Source organism: Phyllostomus discolor, chromosome 9, assembly GCF_004126475.2.
Source record: "Phyllostomus discolor isolate MPI-MPIP mPhyDis1 chromosome 9, mPhyDis1.pri.v3, whole genome shotgun sequence".
Lineage (NCBI taxonomy): Eukaryota > Metazoa > Chordata > Mammalia > Chiroptera > Phyllostomidae > Phyllostomus > Phyllostomus discolor.
In genome coordinates, this window is record NC_040911.2 from 28,375,076 (window position 1) to 28,394,459 (window position 19,384).

A 19,384-nucleotide genomic window follows, 5' to 3' on the forward strand; every position below is an offset into this window, starting at 1 on the left:
ATTATGTATATTACTCATAAAATTTTATTTATCTAAAGAAACCTCTGATTTGCTTTCATTTGCTAGCAAAAACTCTCCAAGTGTGTTGCATAGGAAGCTCCTTGCAGATTCTTTTAACATTTAAGAACCATGACTGGGAATTTTCTCTATGACTCGCTTCCTTATCCCCTTCTGCCCTGGGTCTCTTTTTCTTGATAACCAAGCCCCATTCTCCTTATCCACATGTACACACACCCACTTTGTGGGGAAGATTACATCAGTTACAATAAAGTGGTATGTGCTATTAACAAAGGGATTGCTAATAACAGAGCAGCTTTTTTTTTTTTTTTTGGAGCAAATGAAAAATAAAATAAGAGAGGGTACCAGAATGCACAGCAAGAACAGCACAGTAAAAATCTGACGAGTGGCAGTCTGAGGCTGAGTAAGGTATGGCAGCGGTTGTTTGACAGTAGCTGTGGGAGCCACTGCATTAGGCCAACAACATGCACCTGCTGCATCATCGCAGCCTGGGCCAGCTTTCCTCTAGGCTGTCCCGTGGGGGCAAGAAACTGGCCAGCTAGCACCCACTCTTGACCTCACAAACCACAGGACTTCATGTTTGAGGCCTGGGCACGGAGTGGTGGGTGAGGCAATGCCTAGGTTCTGGCTAACCTCACTGCCTGCCTGGCGGGAAAAATGATCATGAGAGAAGAGGTATGGGCAGTGTGGAAAGTCAGTCCTTCAGTCTGTTCGGATCTGCACAGGGAGAGTGTGTTCACTGGTGGGTACTGCACCTCAGGCATATCTGGGGGCTTTCCGAAATTTCCAAATTCTGACTGTGCTCCTGAAATCTTTTTACACCCAGTGCACCGGGAAGACAGCAAACCAGCCAACAGCACGCACCAGAGGAACCTGATGACTGCTTTGTACCTATTACGTTTCATGGAATTGCACATGAATACACTCCAGTAATACATTCTGTTTTCTAATACCATTTTCATGTCAGAACCAGAGGGGAAATCTCTTACCAATTCGTTCACAAGAAGAAAATACTTCCTGTTTCCAAAGGAAGACTATTTATTCCTTTGATAAATACACATATCTATGAATGAGTTACTTTATCAGTGGCATGTTTTTATAACATGTCCCTACTTTATCATTGAAGTCAAATCTTTTTATTATTTAAACAAATATTACTCAATATACATTCCCTACAGACCTACTTTATATACAAGGCATGATGTCATTGCAGGCATTCAAAAAAATAAAACTCAAGTACAGTCTTGTCCTCAAGGACTCTTGGTGCCTTCAGGGGAGGAGTTCGAGCTGCTACCACAGTGTGGCAAGGGTTATGCTGGAAGGGCAGGCCTGGTGTTTCAGGGAACCCTTCACGGAAGGAGCAGGCCACAACTGAGTCAGACTTTAAAGTGTGAATGGGAGGGATTTTACCATAAACGCTAGAGGAGAGACCTTCTCAGCAAAGGGTGCATGGAAAAAGCCAGGGGATGCAAAAGGGAAGGGGTCTTCAGGGAACAAGGATTATCCTGCTGGGCTGAGACACAGGGAAGACAGACGTGACAACGAAACTGAGGAGATGGGTTGCAGCCAGACCAGAAAGGGCCGTATGAACCACATAAGAGTTAGAGTTTTCTCAAGAGAAGGACAACGCAGAGCCCGCAAGGCTTTTAAGGATGAGAGGTGCAAGTCCCAATCTGTATTTTAGCAAAAGTGTGGAGGCTGATGGGATGACGGAGAGGAGGCTGGAAAGCCGGTTAGAGGCCTTACAGGGCTCAAGTGAGACTGTTCCAATCACACGTCGAGACGGCTCTATGCTCTTAGATGTTCTTGAAGAGTTTCCCCCAAACATTCTTTAGTTTTACCTGAGCTTCCCTGTGAGGTATATATCGATACTGATGTATATTTTTTTCCTACCCTAAATATATCACCTGTGGTTCATGAAATCACATTCCACATGAGAGACAGTAAACATTTAGGTAAATACTTAAAAGATAATCTCTTACCTGAACAAAGCTGTTCCACTTTTGTGTAGTTTAAAGATACTATGTCATTAACCCATGCGATGATGTCATGTCTGCTCATAGTCTCTTGGGTTATCGAGGTAGAATACACATTGACCGCCATTCCCCAACTAGAAACAAAAAAACAAACAAGTTTATTTGTCTACAAAGCAAAAATTAACTCAGAAACAGACACCTATTCAAGGTGGAGACCCCAGGCAGAACTCTAAGGGATGTAAAAGTCCTGCTTTGGCTGAGCCCTTTTTCTGGTCCTTCTCCGTATTCTGTACATACTGTCATGATACTGACTTGCATGTATTGTTCACCCGGCATCATTTTTCATCTCCCTCAACTGGACCCAATGTTCTGCAGTTTCTGGGATTCCTAATTTATCCTTATTGGAGTCTCACTACACGTCTGTGGGTGGTATTAAAAAGTTCTTGTGTCTGTTGCGGTGCACACTAGACTAATCTTTTAGCTTTGTACATTATTTCACAGCACTTGCACTGCTTACCAATAGCCACCTGCTCTTCTAAAAACACTATCATTCTTGCCTCCTCCCTCTCCCCCACTGATACATCCAGTCCATCAGCAAATCCTGCTGCCTCTACCTTCTGAGTAGGATCCAAATGTCCATCAACCTGGTGTTTTGCAAAAGTCTCTTCATGCTCTTTCAGCTCACAGCCTCCCCTGCCAACAACCCAGTCTTATCATAGCACACACAATGATCCCATTGGCATAAATCAGATCTTCCTCTCCTTAGTTCAAAGCCCTCTAATGGTGGCTCATTCAACAGAGCAGAATCCAAAGTTCTCTACGTGCTTTACGAGAACTTAATCCTGGTATCTTCTACTACCCTCTCCCCAGCTCTGCCCTATGGATGTATCACACCCTACATCATGTACACACAGCATCTTACGTGTGAGCTTTCACTTCAGCCGTTTCCCGACACACGCAAAAGGAGAGAGAACAGAACAACAATTAAGATGTGTTTACTTCCTGGCTTCATCGCTTATCGATACTTGGCTGGTCCTGCTTCATTTATACTTCCATCAGCATTCCCTGCCCCCCGTCCTCCGTCTGTCCCCAAGCCACATTATTTTGAGGTAAATGCCAAGCATCCCATCATTTTATCTATAAATAATTCAGCATGTCTCTAAAAGATAAGGACATTGAAAAAGCCAAACCATAACAGTATTATCACACCTAAAAATAAAGTTTCTTACCATCATCGAATTATGTGCTATAATGTCTTATAATTTTGTTTCAGTTTGTTTGAATCTGGATTCAAATAAGGTTCATATACTGTGATTCTTTGATATGTACTTTACACTTCTTTTATTTGTAGGTTTCTTCTCCATTTCTAATATTTCCCTTGCAATTTTTTTTTTATTGTTGTGGAAGGAGCTGGGTTGGTTGTCTGGCAGAGTTTCCACAATCTGGGTTTTGCTCACTGCGCCCCGTTGGAGTGATTTAACACATTCCTCTGTCCCTTGTGTGCTTTTTCTTTTTTTACTATTTTTTGAAAATTTAAGTATAGTTGGTGTACAATATCGTATCAGTTATATTAGTTTCAGGTGTACAAGACAAAGATTCGATATTTTTATACCTTACGATGTGATTCTGCCCCTTGTATTTTATACACAGCTGATTTGATCTAAAGTTGTGACCTGACTCCAGTTCTAATTGAGGGGTGGGGTGGAAAGACGACCACACGCAGTGTCTGAACTTCCCTCTGGCCTGACGGACTCCTTTTGTGATACATTAGCCAGTGGTGGCATTTGCCTGGACTCAACAATTCTCTAGAGACTTCGAAGTGATATTCTATTTTGATCTAATTTATTCTTGATCTATTAGCTAGAATAACTCTACAAAGAGAAACTCTCCCCTGAGACACCAATCATAAAAGAAAGGCAGAAAAGGATACCTGATTCTTTCCCTTTATTTACCAGTTTTCAAAGTGAAGAGGTAGCTCCCCAGTATTTTCCAAACGTGACAAGTGGGGTTTTATTTCTCATGTGCAATTATGAACTAGTAGATTTGAGCATGTTTGATATGCTTCAATCCACTGCAGTTTGTCTTTGTTGCTAGGAGCTTGCAGAGGGCTTACTCAGGATGGCTTCTGAGTTCTTTTGACAAAGTCCTGGAAGCCTCCGATAACGTCCGTGCTTTCGGGTGTGACAAAGTGTTCCGGGCTCAACTTGTACATTTCCTGCCTTAGACCTAAAACCAGTCATTTCTCTAAAGGCTCATTATTCCTTTTAGTTGCGAATGGTATTCAGAGGTAAATAATATTTTTAAGCATGACTACATATGACAGAACAATCTATACAGTTTTATAGGTTTAGTGTACAAATCTACATATTTATTAAATAGTTGTGTTTGGAATTCCTATTAACTCTGGAGAAAGCAATAAAAATCTGTTTTTTACTTAAAGTGCTAAATGAACAATTGATTAATAAATAAACAAACATAAGAATAAGTAAATATTCATCCATCCATTCATCCATCCTTAAAAGCACCCTCATCTCTAAATTCTCTTCCCCTGCAGATCTGAGAACACTCTCGGTCCTGCATCTCAGACCATGTGACCACAACTACCGCTTTCCCACATTATCGAATGCTGCTTATTTTTTGGTTAATAAACTGTTTTCTTTAGTCTATCATTTTTTAAACAAAGCCACTGATTTTTACTACCCATTCAACTTTTTAATCAGCTGTATACATTACATAAAACTTTAAAAATAATTCAAAATTTAAAATGTTTTGGACCTCTGATGTAATTTTCATATACTGGCATAAGTTGGCAGTTGATCCACTTTTCTAATGGGTTCTTCTCCAGTCGGTGCTGAAAGCGTTTGCATTACTGGGCAATGCACTGATGGAGGATGAGGCACTGCGGCCCATGATTGTGCAAACGGCAACAAACCAAATGGGGATGACTTTTTGTTCCAGGTGATTAAAAATAAAACCTTTTACAATGTAGGAGAGAGACAATCTGATCTGTGTTTTAAAGTTAAGCCATCTACAAGTTAGTAAAACTCTTCTGTGGCTACCCAGCAGAAAGAGACGTACGAAAATGGACAGGTAGAAGGGTTATGCCAGCTTTTTAAAAAGCCATTAGAACAAGGAAGCAAGTCGTTTGCTGCAGGTCTGTCAAAGAGTCACATTCTCCTGCAGGTCTTCAGGGATAATGCTCACCCGAGGACAACAATCCTCCCACATGTAAGTGGACTTTCAGTTCACGAAGACAAGTGCAGTACTATCTGCCTTCAAGGAGGCCATTCAGATGAACAGTGAAACAGCACCTGATTTTTGTTTTAGAAAAACTCCGCTTAGTTTTTACTGCACAACAGTTACTAGGCTCACCACTCCAACCTCTATGGTATCACCCTCTAACCAGCACAGCTGCCGTCCTCAGACACCTGGAGTAAAAGTGACCATGTGCTAAGTAAGAGACCAGTGGGAAAACTAGGACAGAGGACAGATGAAGAGTAAGGGTGAAACAGGAATATTTCTTAAAAGAAAACACCACATTAAATAGACTTCCATACCTACTTCCAATTAATAGCAATGGAATCAGTACAGTTAATTTCTAATTACCATCTGATTAGAATACCCTTATAATCTATCTTAGTTCCCTATGGGCAATGCCTTGGGATTCTGGGTGCAAGAGCTCCGGGTCCAGACTCCCTCTCTGCAGAAGGGGAGGGGCTCTTCCTCGCCGCTAGGAAGTCAGGTGGCAGCCAAAGTGGAAAGAGAATTCCATTCCTGCTCTGCCATCCAACCTTTTCTCTCTTCCTCCAGCTCCCACTTTTTCTACAGGTGTGACTCCAATACATTCAAACCTCAGTTCTCCAGGTGACTAAAACAGTTCACAGAAGAAAATTTCTATCTGTCCAAATATGAAACTCAGGGCTGATGACAAGAGTACTTAATAGTCTTGTCAATAGTATTTAATAGTCTTAGTAGTACTTAACAGCTCTTCTGTGGACACCCTCTAAAACCCCAGGTTTTCACATTATAATTTATTGGGTGCCAATCTACCTTACAGTGTAAAGCTACAGGTACCGGTCCCTGTTTATTCTTCAGAAATGTTGTGTGGTAAGTAACGAGGAGTTTCTCTGTCATTTTACAATGAAAGTGATCCCATGCTCCCATTTTGGCCCTTGAAAGAATTCCGTGAGAGAATCAGGGCAGGAGTTATATTCTTTCCTGACGAATGTGGATTGCCAGTGCGATGGAAGGTAAGAATCAAAATGATTTAAAATATCAAATTTTTAATTTGTTGAGTAATTTACAAAAATTCAGTCAAGAAAAACAAATGTTTAAGAAAGGTAAAGTAGTATCAAATGTTACAGCATGAAGAGCCAATGCACCATGCAGGGTTTATTCTCTTGTTCGGATATCTGCATATTTTTTACACAAAAACAGCAGTTTATTCTTAGGTGATCCTGCCATCTGGTCTCTGGGACAGGCATTTCTCTCTGTGCCATCCTTGCAAAGAAAAAAAGGAAGTTGAAGCACTGTCCTACTACAGTTTGTGGCTTTCGGCCAGATTCTCACCCAGATCGTTACGTGTTCAAAGCCTGGTGAGCACGGTAGCACCGATGGTAACAGACAAGGGACTACTTCCTAGCATCCCAGTCTGTGGGTCACTATATCTTGATATGGCATTTCAATTTTATTTTAAAATGAATCTGCATCCATTGCTTCTACTTGAAAATAAATCAGTAATCACAATATAGTTATATACTGTTTTTGTGAACGTTTGAATGCCTTTTTGAAAAGCTGGCAACATACATATTTTTTGTGAACAGAAGAGAGAAAGAAAAAAAGCTCTTCATCCCTCCCACAGGCAAAGTCACTGTTTGGGCATGTCTGTGCATAGTGACCACTGACCCACGTGACTGCAGAAGAACCACCTCAGCCTCAGGGCCAGTGTGTTGAATTTGCCCTGAACTCAATGTCCGGTGGTGTGGACAGAGGCATGGCAAGTTTATGCTCTGCAGCAGCTGCTCAGCCATGCCGATGTCAGCCTCCTGAAACAAAAGGAATTTTACGTGACTGGTGCCTGAGTTAACCTACTGAGTAAAGCCTGGACAGAGGCTTGGCAAGCCCCAAACTGTGGAAACCAAAATATGAATTCTGCCACCTTACCAGTCATGGGCCCCCAGACCAATTAATTACAAAATAATCTACAATTCTGTCCAAGAACAGATTTCGCAAGGTTGGTGAATTATTCCAGAAGAATGTCTCTTCAAAATCTGACAAATATGTAAAATGTCCTAGCTAGCATTATGTGCAGCCATTAAATGAAATTATTTCTTATGTAATTCATTTAGTGTTTCTGCCCCACCCTAGCCCTTACAAATAGATCACAGCCACACTTGTGGGGGTGGGGGGTGTGCTTGAGGAGGGAGGAGGCCACTTTTCCTCATTTCCTCCTTTCACACTTTGATCACTTCTTTTGGAGGAAAATGTAGCATTTTTTTTTTTATCCGGGGAGGCTCACAACAGGCCAGGTGTCCTAGGATCCTGGCTTTGGTCTTGCTTTGGGTGTGTGGATGTAAGGAGCAGGGTTTGAGAAATTAATTCTGGGAATGAGGCATGTGGAACCTATTTTCATTTTGATTTTTTTTTTCACAACTAACGCCTGAGTTTGCCAGGCTTCCCAAGTTTAGACACGACCATCTGCAGAAGAACAGCCCTGCATAAGTTGTGGTCTACTGTCTGTAAGGAAGCTCCGTTTGGCTCAGATTTACCCCGAACCTATTTTGAAGTTGAACCTTTAAAAGCCGTTCCTGACTTGAGTTACCTTCTTTATGTTACTCCCTAAAGGAATCTATATGCAACGGGAAACTTCACCTTCGATATAAAACGGGAACGTCCAACCTTTTTCAACCCATGGCACACATAAACTAATTACTAAAATTCTGCAGCACACCAAAAAATATTTTTGCAGATATGGGGGGGGGAAGCAACCAAGTATAAGTTTGATTCATTCACACTGGACAGCGATTGCTGTGTTGGCTATTGTCATTTTTTTAAATGTGACAATCTAAGGGAAAAGAGGTCAATACCCCTGACTAAATAGTCAGGTATTGCATATGTTTTAAAAATTCTTGCAGCACATTGGCTGAAAATAGCTGATATAAAATATTCTGAAAATTCCGCCTATTCTATGCCAACATCCTCCATTCACACATCTCACACTGGCAGCTGACAACTATACCTACAGGGATGACTGTCTTTCTTCTCGTGTAACAATTTCTGCTTTCAACATGTTCCTCCATCTCTGGGAAAAATAATCCACCTTTCACCCAGTTTCAAATAAGTGAAAACAAAGGACAGACTGAAAAAGAGGTACAAATAATAATGGTATTTTTCTTTCACCTGCAAACATATTTCTTGACCTTGGGCACATAAGGATTTCTGTAGCCCCTACAGTAATCTACAACCCAAATTGTTTCATGAGTAACGTTTAAAAATACTGGTGTTTCATAGGAAGCCATGTCTTGCTGATAGGCGCTATAGGTCCTTTCGAAGTGTCTCAGAAGCCCCCTTTTCCTACCAATCACTGAATTTACACTTGGTCCAGGTTAAGACCTCACCTTTAATTCCCATCTCACAGGGTGATCTTTGGTTCAAGTTTTTAGGATTCTCAAGGTTGGCCTGTTCCTACAGGGAAATGCATGATTTAAAACACACGTGTAACCATAGCTTTTTAGTCAGAATTTTGCCATTCTAGCAGAAATAGCCATGCTGCAAACACTTCTAAGTAGTCACAAATATTATGGTGAAGCATTTAGAAAGAGATTTAGCCAATCGTTGACATAATATTTCCTTGTCTTACAAGTGACCTCTTTCTAAAATAGCCTGCAAATATTTTGAAGGAAAAAATTACATTTATGCCCACAGATTAAATACTGAACCAAAGAAAAATCCCAAAAGCTGTTCTCAAAGACCACGTCTGCACTAGAACGTATGTCATCAACCTGGGGACTGGGGCGGGGGGGTTCGATCCCACAGGAGACATTCCCTTAAAGTGCCGGGTTTTCCTCTGAAAAGCCTTGTAACAACACAAACAGATTCTGCCTGAGTGCCTCCTTCCTGGCTCCCTCCTAACAAAAGGCTGACTCGAAACCCCCTGTGGCTGTCCCCAGAATGAACTGGGCATCAGTAAGGAGTGCAGTGTCAATGTGTCCCCAAACCAGAAACTTCCCTGCTTTTCAGCTGTGAATAATTCATTCTCTAGATTCAATACTGCGAGGGGTAGGATTTAAACATTTCACCAAGGAAAGAATATCTCCAGATAATTCTCATCACTTTCTCTTTATTAGTGATCTGCAATGTGAGGGCAGGGAGACTGAGGAGGGAGATCAGGATGGGGCAAAGCGGAGGTCTAAGAGGGTACGTGTCTGGGACGGACCAACCTTGACTAGATGCAATCTCCCTGGAGAGACAGAGAAACTGTACTGAGTTTCATTTAAAATTGGGCACTAAGGCTTTCGCGGACCTCACGGGAGCACCGACGTGTGCACGGAGTCTGCGGCTGGCGGCGGGTGGGCGCAGGAACTGAAGTCCCTTACTGTCTTCAGGCAGTAACAGCATTCTTGCGCCGCTCAGGGGGGACGCGCATCTGTTTTCTTTTTACAGGGCCTTTGACTCTGTTTCGGGACTAGACAGTGCAAGACCACTCCCCGCCCGGGGCGCCACCCTCCCCGGAGAGTTGCCGCAGCCAGGGGGACCAGGGGACGGCCCCTAGGGAGCAGAGGTCTGAGTGCAGTACCAACTTCAGAGAAGGCTAGCGGACAACCGCCAGCACATGCCCCCAGTTATAAAATACATGTATTTTATTAAAGCACAGATATTGAAATAAGGCTATGTTTCACTCAAAATTAGACTATTCACATATTTAGATCTAGTAAAGAAAACCAACATGAAGAACTTTAGTACTAAGCTGCGCAGAGGAACACTGGATAGAACATGAGTAGCATGAGTTGCATCAGAGGGCAGAGCTGCCTGCTTCTCATTCCAGGCTGTCCTAGGCAGCCTACCACTGCAACGACCACTGTGCTCTTCATTGCCGTTCGCTGCTTGATGATGATGCTTTTATTATGGCACAACATTCCACTTCAGTCTGAAAGCAGAAGCCCTAACCTCAGCGAGTAACTGCCACCTCCCCAAGGGAATGAACAGAAGACAATGCTCTTTTTCAGGGTGCCCATCTCTTTTGCCATTAACTGTTACTCTAAAATGGAGACATGAAGCCCTTCCTTGCCATACCACCAAGTATTCCAAGTACTATTTTTAAAAGGGAGTATGATTAAGACACACAGATTTCTCCAACTGCCTGCAAGGTTCCATAACCAGCCTTAAAAATCTTCCCCCATTTTAACAGCTTTGACACTATTGGTGTTAACCCACCAGTTACTATTCAGCAAGTGGCTCCTTACCTTGACTACCTACAACATTGTAAGTAAATGCAACAGAAATGCAACTTCAAGCAGCATACGTAGGTTTTGGTTTTTTAAAACTCAGAAGTAACAAGTCAATAGCTATGGCCCTGAAATGACTTGGAAACTTGGCACTTATCCAAGGAATGGAGAAATTTTGGAATTCTAAAAAATGTTCTTTGTGGCATTCATAATGTTCAGTGACATGAATGAAACTCAGCTGCATATAATAAAAGTAAAAGACTAAGGACATGAACACATAAAAATACACAAAATGGGCATACGTTTCTTCGTATGGTCAAAAATGCAGCAGATTATAGCTGATTATATTTGCCTAAATGCCCATCTGTTTCAAACAGTGAGTGGCTGGCTTGGTATCCATGCTCTGAAAATAATTTCAACGACCCAGAGCTCATTCCCATGCCACAGGGCTTGGCTGGTCTCCTCGGGCACCAACTTGGCTCCCAGTACATCGACTTCTTGACCATATGCCTTCTGTTTACTTTCCCAGCCCTTCTCCCCCCTGTTCCCTCTCACCCAGACCTTAGCTCTCTCCCATGACCCCAAGTCATTTCCAGTTAGGCCCTGAGCCTCCCCCGGACTTCCCCCATGACCACGGGTCACTCTCTCAGGGCAAGAGTGCTGCCGCCACCACAATGAGTGGTGGCACTCATGCAGTCAGTCCACCAGGCATAAAGCTGGGCGCATGAAATATAGCAGAAGCGTGGCAGCTGAATGAGCATGCCACCGCTAGGCCACATGGGAAGGTGGGAAATTTTGTTGAGAGTGCTCCCCACCTCCTGGCTCTGGGCTGGGCTATTTTGTGCTCTTGGTAGTACTGGTTCATCCTTCAGGTACTTAGCACCTTCACTGGTCTACCTTTTCTAAACCTTCTCACTACAAAAAACAAAAAACAAAACAAAACAAAAAAACAAATGAAGGATAACAGTGTCAAAGTTAATCCTTAGTTCCCGGCACTTGGCACCAGTGACTGCATCTCATGCTTCAGGTTGGGCTCACATGTCAACTCCTCAGCAAGCGCTCTCTGCTCATCCCCAGAAGTGGTCTCCTCCAGTTACTCCCACATCACTGTGGGAGATACTAACACCATCTGTAACTATCTTACTTATCGTCTGTCTACTATTCCCTGTCCCCAGAACGTAAGCTCTATGAAGGCAGGTATTTTATAGAACATATTTTGTTTACTACTGTATCTTCTGTGTCCAGAGCAGTGCCTGGCACATTAGCAAGCACAATAAATAAATGCTGAATGGATGCACGTGTGGAGGGGAAATACACAGGGTTTCTGAAATCATACCATGTAAGCAACTGCCAGCATATGTCTCTAGTGCTGTGTGAGAGAGTTAGGAGAAGATAAACCAGGGTTGAGTGAATTAAAAGGACTTTGTCACCTATAACTAAAAAAAAAGTAGAGAAACATGCCATTCTTCATGTCTCCAGCACTGATGTGCAGAGCTCCCAGCTGCATTTCAGTTTTATGAGAGCTCTGACCTCGAAGTCAGGGGTACTGGCTTCTAGTTCCAGGGCTACCATCAACCCGGCCTGGTACTCGTGGGCATCTCCTTTTCTTCATAGGCCTAAGTAGTTAACGTGCATTTTCTCATTTAGTTTTCGTAACAACGCTAAGTGACACCTACTGCTTTTCTGCCATTATGTAGGAAAAGATACAGAGACACCCGCCCAGTCACAACTATTAAGTGGGAGAGCTGGCACTTGGACCTAGGGCTGATGCTAGCTACGGTTAACCACCTTTAACCACCTCCCTTTCTGCGCTTGGTCTTTATTGTGTCATGGAAGTGAGTGGGAAGAAAAAAGAACTCCAAATGAGGACACAATTGTGGTCTTCAATAAAACCATTTTCTTTTTTTAGTTCTACCATGGCCTCATTTTACATTTTCACTTTAACCAAGATGATTTTTTTTTAAACATAAGTTTTCCTGAAGAAGAGCCCAAAATGCAGAGATTTGGGTGACTAGTTACTCAGTCTATTGCTGGGAATAATTTTTGGCTCAAAAACACGCCAGCTGTAACATATACGCCATGCTAATATTTTAGGAATTGCCACATTTTACATTTCCAGTTACTATATATTTTGGACTTCAGCCTCTCAATTTGCTGATTGTGGTATGTTAGTCAAAATGGACAGAGATCAAGTTCATTACTAATAATTTTTTCAACACTAAAGACTTCAGATTGGTATCTTGACTGTGTGTTTAGAAAAATGTATTTCTTAAAAAAGAAAATCTTCTGGTATCTCACTCTTAGAGATCAGTGTCTTTGGCTAGACACCGATGTCTGCATTATGGTAAAATTCATTTTTAAACTCATGAGAACATTTTGAAATGGAAATGGAAATCAAAGGACCAATAAAGTTAAGCCTAAAAGGATGAGGGAAGTGCAGGCCAGTGTTAAAATTCATTCCAGTGAATTTGGCTCCAAAACGGGCAATGTACATCCATACCCACTGACCCCCTGGGGCCCGCCAAGCCCTGTTGGTGCCATCTGCTCTTAATTCTTCCCATAGCAGACTGACATAAAAACCAAAATGACCAATTTCAAACTGTAACAGCATAACATTCAACTTCTTAAGTATTAACTTCAGTTGACAAGGGTGCTCCATCCCTTGTCATCAGCTTCTCCATCCAACTGACACCCCAACTCCACAGAGCACCCTGCAAATTGCATATAAGGTGGCCGCACATTGTGAGAACAGGAAATGGACATTTCAGCTGTAGCTACAGCTGAGCTAGGATTAGTAATGTTCAGCCAAACTGGTGTAGCAGTGGGGAAATGTTATCTGAACTAGGAGCACTATTTCATCACCAGTTCCCTAGGGCATTGTCCCAAAAACTTCCTTTCCCAGCTGAAATGATTCATTTCAGTCAGAGAAGGGATGCCCCTATGTTCCTACAATTCCACCCCACAGCGGAGTTCATCCTCCTGCCCCCGCCCCTAGTTTCCTAGTATTCCTGTTTTGGCAACCAGATACCAGTCCTGTCTTCCTTGTATATTGAATTAGAAGAAGAGTCCTTTCTTATGTTTTTTGTTGTTGTTCGGTTGGGTGGTTTTTAAACAAATAGGCTCACCTACCATTTGCTTACTGGAATGAAAAATAAAGAAGGGACTCATAGACATCAGAAGTTTACATCAGAAGTACTCAACAGATAGAAAAATAACAACTGATCAATGAGCACTCACAGATTAAGGGACAGAAAATTATTTATGAGAAGACCTTATAAACTGTTTGGCTAAATAACTAGAGATATTATACTACAGACAAAGCAGTCTTCAGAAGGGTGAGTGGATCAAGTTAGCTCTAGAGTAGATGTGTGTGTTAAAAATTACCTAGTAGCTGAGCGACCTGATAAAGTTTGGTAACAGGCCTCACTACCCTTCCCCAGCATCTAGTTTCTGGGCTCCTAGAATTAATCTGACTTAGAGACTTTTAAAACATTTAAAAATTAGATTTTTAATTCAGCACTTGAGTATAATTATAACTTTTTTGGTTCCTCAGACTTAAACCAATGTCTCAAGATTTATTTCACTTTATTTCAAATTTAGCTGTAGTTATAATTAATGTAATAATAAGCATGATATACAATATCATAAGAAGTGACTCATTTTTTATGTGTGTATATAACTAAGGATTCTTTTATTTATTTATTTAGAAAGATTTTGTTTATTTCTGTTTAGAGAGGGAAGGGAGGGAGAAAGAGAGATAGAGAGAAACATCAATGTGCGGTTGCTGGGGGCCATCGCGGCAACCCAGGCATGTGCCCTGACTGGGAATCGAACCTACGATGCTCTGGTTCACAGCCCGCGCTCAATCCACTGAGCTATGCCAGCCAAGGCAGGATTCTTTTTATTTTTGTAAAAGATTTTATTTATGTACTTTCAGAGAGGGAGGAAGAGAGGAAGAATGAGAGAGAGAAACATCGACGTGTGAGAGAGGTATCGATCAGCTGCCTCTCACAAGCCCTCAACTGGGGACCTGGCTTGCAACCCAGGCATGTGCCTTGACTGGGAATCGAACCTGAGACCTGCACACAATCCACTGAGCCACACCAGATAGGACAGGATTCTTATTTTAAATTAAGGATAAAATACCTCAGAACAGTTTGATGAAACAAAGAAAACAAACTCAAGGGAGGATGTTATAGTAAGAAACCTATTTACTATTTTTTAAAATAAAATGTAAAAGTGCTGCTTATTTTTCAAAATATTTTTATATAAAAACCAGTACATTTCCACTATAGGAAAAGTAGAAAATAAAGATAAAATTAAAGACCTTGTGTGTGGAGCATGTATATGAATTTTATACTTACATACTTACACATAAAAGTGGGTTTATAAACATGCAGGGTTCAACAGTGTTCCCCAGAATTCATGTTTCCCTGAAACCTCAAATGTGATTTCATTAGGAAATAGGGTCTTTGGAGATGTAATTAGCTAAGATGGGGTCATACTAGATTAGGGCCCTAAATCCAATGACTGATGTCCTTACAAAAAGGCCATGTGAAGAAAGAAAGTCAAAGACGCAGAAAGAAGGACACAAGATAACAGAGGCAGAGATTGGGCTCATGTAGCTACAAGCCAAGGAATGAATGGGGCCAGCAAAGGTAGGGAGAAGCTAAGAACGACCCCCCTGCAGCCCTTGGAGGCAGCGCAGCCCTGCCAATGCCTTCATCTCAGACGCTGAGCCTCCCCGGCTGTGAGGACAGTCTGCCGTATTTGTCATGGCAGTCCTAGGGTGCCAACACAATACATTCACACTTTCATACTATGCTTGTTTCTCTTAACACATTGTGAATGTGTTTCATATCTTTTTCACATGTGATATTTGCACTACATTTCACTGTGTAGGTATACCACAGTACACCTGATTCCAGAATTTTATGTTAATCTGCTTGCTTGTAAGAACTACTGATTTGATCATTTCTCCTCTTTTTCAGTTAATTATTATTTCAAGATAATGGAAGCAGTGGTCACTTAAATGCTAACAATGACCAAACCATATTGGCTCACATAAAAAGACATGGACATTTTTCCATGTCCTATAGTTCTTTAGGTGATTTTGAGGGGAGGTTTATTTGTGTGCTAGTTAGAGCCCTGAAAGTCCAATGGGCAGCAGCATTGGTTCCCGTCTCCCTTGTTAACAGAGAAGGAAGCAAGCAATCATCTTTAAAAAAAAAAAAAAAGTCATGTCCTTGGCCATCGTAAACTAAGGGAATCACAGGATGTCCTGTCTAACAGTATTTGGCTTCCTTTCATGGAACAACCTCAATTAAACCAAAAACAACACTGTTAACTGATACTTTAGTAGCTGTGACTTGCTCAGTCACAACTAGAACACAGAAAATAATCATCTACAAGGGAGACTGCAAGAGATTACTGCCATCGTAGAAGCAGTAAGTCATCTGAAATTCGACCTGAAGGTTTTGCAATAAACTAAATGATAGATGAAATAAGTTACACTCATAAAATCTACTTGCAGGCCTAGGGCATTTGTGAAATCATAAGTGATCTCATATTTTATAATATCTTTGGATTTTGAAACATGTGTGGCCTAGAAATTTGGATTTTAGCTGGAAAGTTTCTAGAAGTCAAGCATTCCTACTCTTTCAAAATCACGTAGTCCCTCAAATAGACCCTTTCGGGTAATAATCCCCTGGCCTTCCTGAGCTTTCGCTTTTGCTTCCCAGTTCCTAAATTCTACTTAAGGCAATTTCTCCTTAGGGGTTAGAGAAGTCAGGAGTCAAACTGGCAATGACAAAATTGCCACATCAGATTGAATGAGACTGGAGCAGCAATGAGGTGGGGGATGTTTGCCTCAGAATTTAAAACAGAGAGCGGGGAGAGGGTAGAGAGAGAGAGAGAATGAATCTAATGCTTTAATTATCAAGGGCAAGATTCAGAAAACATGAAAATGGTTCCTGGTTACTTAAAAGAAGAGCATTTCTGTACACATTTTCCTCAAAATTTAACAGTGGAAAATCTGATCTAGTGTTAAGGGGACACTCACTACAAAGAAAAGAATATTTATATAATTACAGGGCTCTTCTCCACAAAATTAAGAAAGCTTCTCATCTATCAAGATCCCATAGAAAACCTAGGTCCTAACTTTAACTCCTTCATATCAACTTTTAAAGTGGGCTTAGTGTTTTTTTTTCTGAGCTAAAATAATGATATTATTATTACTATTTTAGTCTATTTTAATGTAATCATCTTATATGAACTTGCTGAGACCTGGACCTAATTACTAGAAAAGGTGTTATGGACAAGACCAGGGAGAAGCAACCACGCTTTTTCTTGAGGGGTTTATATTCCAGTTAAGAACAACAGACCCATTAAAATGTAAGTCAAGACTATATTATAGCATCCAGAATATAGTATTTTATAACAATAAGATAGGCCCTGGCTGGCGTAGCTCAGTGGATTGAGCACGGGCTGGGAACCAAAGTGTCCCAGGTTCGATTCCCAGCCAGGGTACATTCCTGGGTTGCAGGCCATGACCCCCAGCAACCGCACATTGATGTTTCTCTCTCTCTCTATCTCCCTCCCTTCCCTCTCTGAAAATAAATAAATAAAATTTAAAAAAAATTCCCTAATTTGGTGAAGGAAACAGACATGCAAGTCCAGGAAGCACACAGAATACAGAACAAGATGGATGGAAAGAGGCCCACTCCATGACACATCATAATTAAAATGTCAAAAGGTTAAAGATAAAGAAAGGCTCTTAAAAGCAGCAAGAGAAAAGAAGTTAGTTACTTACAGGGGTGTTACCATGAGTCTATCAGCTGATTTCTCAAAAGAAACTCTGCAGGCAAGAAGGGACTGGCAAGAAATATTCAAAGTCATGAAAAAGCAGGGACCTACAGCCAAGACTGCTCTACCCAGCAAAAATATCATTTAGATTCAAAGGGCAGATAAAGGGCTTACCAGATAAGAAAAAGCTAAAGGAGTTCATCATCACAAAACCGTTATTACATGTAATGTTAAAGGGACTTATTTAAGAAAAAGAAGGTCAAAACTATGAACAATAAAATGGCAAAAATATGTATCTGTCAACAACTGAATCTAAAAAATAAACTAAGCAAACAAGAAGAACAGAGACAGAACCATGGGTACAGAGTGTTTTGATGGTTGCCAGATGGGAGGTGGTGAAGGGGAATGAGTGAAGAGGTGAGGGGGTTAAGAAGAACAATAGGCAGGTACAGACTAGCCATGGGGATGTAAAGTACAGTATAGGAAATGGAGTAGCCAAAGAACTTATATGCATTTCCCATAGACATGAACAAGGTGTGGGGATTTCCTCAGGGAGTGGGGGGTGCTGCCTGGAGTGGGGGGGAAGGGGGAAAAATCAGGACAACTATAGTAGCACAATCAATAAAATATAATTAAAAGAAGAAAACCTATGTTCCCACAAAGACGTGTGTGAATATTTATAGATTTTGCTAAGAACTGGAAACAACCCAAAAGTTCATCAACTTCTGAGTAATAAAATGTGGTAGAGCCACACAATGGAACACGGCTCAGCAATACAGAATACTGAACTGCTGGTAAACCTAATCTAGATGAATCTCGAAATCATTATGCTGAGTAATAAAAGTCAGACACTACAAAGGACAATCTGCTTGATTTCATTTACCAAAAATGTAACCCAGACTGTGGTGACAGAAAGAACAGTGGTTGCCTGGAGCGGTGGACGGCGGAAATAATCCAAAGGGTATTAGGATTATTACCCTTTCAGGAGAGATGGCTTCGAGGGCATATACATTGCCCAAACTCACTGAATTATATACTTTAAAGAGATGCAATTTAGTTGGAGAGGTTGTGGAGAAAAGGGGACCCTAGTGCACTGTTGGTGGGATTGCAGACTGGTTACAACCACTATGGAAAACAGTATGGAATTTTCTCAGAAAACTAAAAATGGATCTGCCTTTTGACCCAGCAATTCCACTGCTAGGATTATATCCTAGGAACCTTGAAACACCAATCCAAAAGAACCTGTGCACCCCAATGTCCATAGCAGCACAATTTACAATAGCCAAGTGTTGGAAGCTACCTAGGTGCCCACCAGCAAATGAATGGATCAAAAAACTAAGGTACATTTACACAATGGAATTCTATGCAGCAGAAAGAAAGAAGGAGCTCCTACCCTTTGCAACAGCATGGCTGGAACTGGAAAGCACTATGCTAAGTGAAATAAGCCAGGCAGTGAAAGACAAATACCATATGATCTCACCTTTAACAGGAACCTAAACAACAAAACAAACAAGCAAAATACAACCAAAGACACCGAAATAGAGGACAGGCTGACGGTGACCAGAGGGGAGAGAAGAGGGAATTTAAGGGGACAGTGGGAAGGGTTCACAGGAACAAACTTAAAGGACACATGGTCATAAACTAAGGGGAGGGTGGTAATGGGAGGGAAGTGGGGAGGGTGGGAGGGGGGACTGGATTGGAGAAAACTGTAAAAAGGAGAAAACTGTATTTGAACAATGATTAAAATGAAATTTTAAAAAAAATTAAAAAAAATTTTAAAATGTTAAAAAAAGAGATGCAATTTACTATATGTAAACTAGTTCCCAATAAAGTTGATAAGAGTGGAAAAGACTACAGTACAATGTTTGAATATTTTCCACATTCATTTGGACTTTTAATGAACATCTGTTATTTGCCAGGTATTGCATCAGTTACTAAGGACACAAAAGTCATAGACTAATTAATATAAAGATAAGGTAAAAGAGCAGATTAAAATGACCAGCAACAATACTAGCTAACATTTTTAAAAGCATTTACTTTGACCAGTCATTGCTTGGTATACCTTATATTCCGTATCTCATTAACAACTCCATGATGTTAATGTCATTGTTTCCATTCACGCATTAAGAAAATGGGGCTTGG

General features: G+C 41.2%; 1 protein-coding gene across 4 annotated transcripts in view; it reads right to left on the reverse strand.

Annotated features, from left to right (window-relative positions):
* The window catches only part of MAPRE2 (microtubule associated protein RP/EB family member 2), a 140,706-nt gene that overhangs the window by 57,464 nt on the left and 63,858 nt on the right, over positions 1 to 19,384 (reverse strand). For 3 of the 4 annotated variants that reach the window (XM_028523884.2, XM_036009158.1, XM_028523883.2), the window contains one exon: positions 2,001 to 2,128. The exons of the other annotated variant lie outside the window; for it this stretch is intronic. In XM_028523884.2, coding sequence (XP_028379685.1) covers positions 2,001 to 2,121 — 121 coding nt within the window. In that variant the 5' untranslated portion in view covers positions 2,122 to 2,128. The remainder of the gene's footprint in view (positions 1 to 2,000; positions 2,129 to 19,384) is intronic. 4 annotated transcript variants of the gene reach the window in all.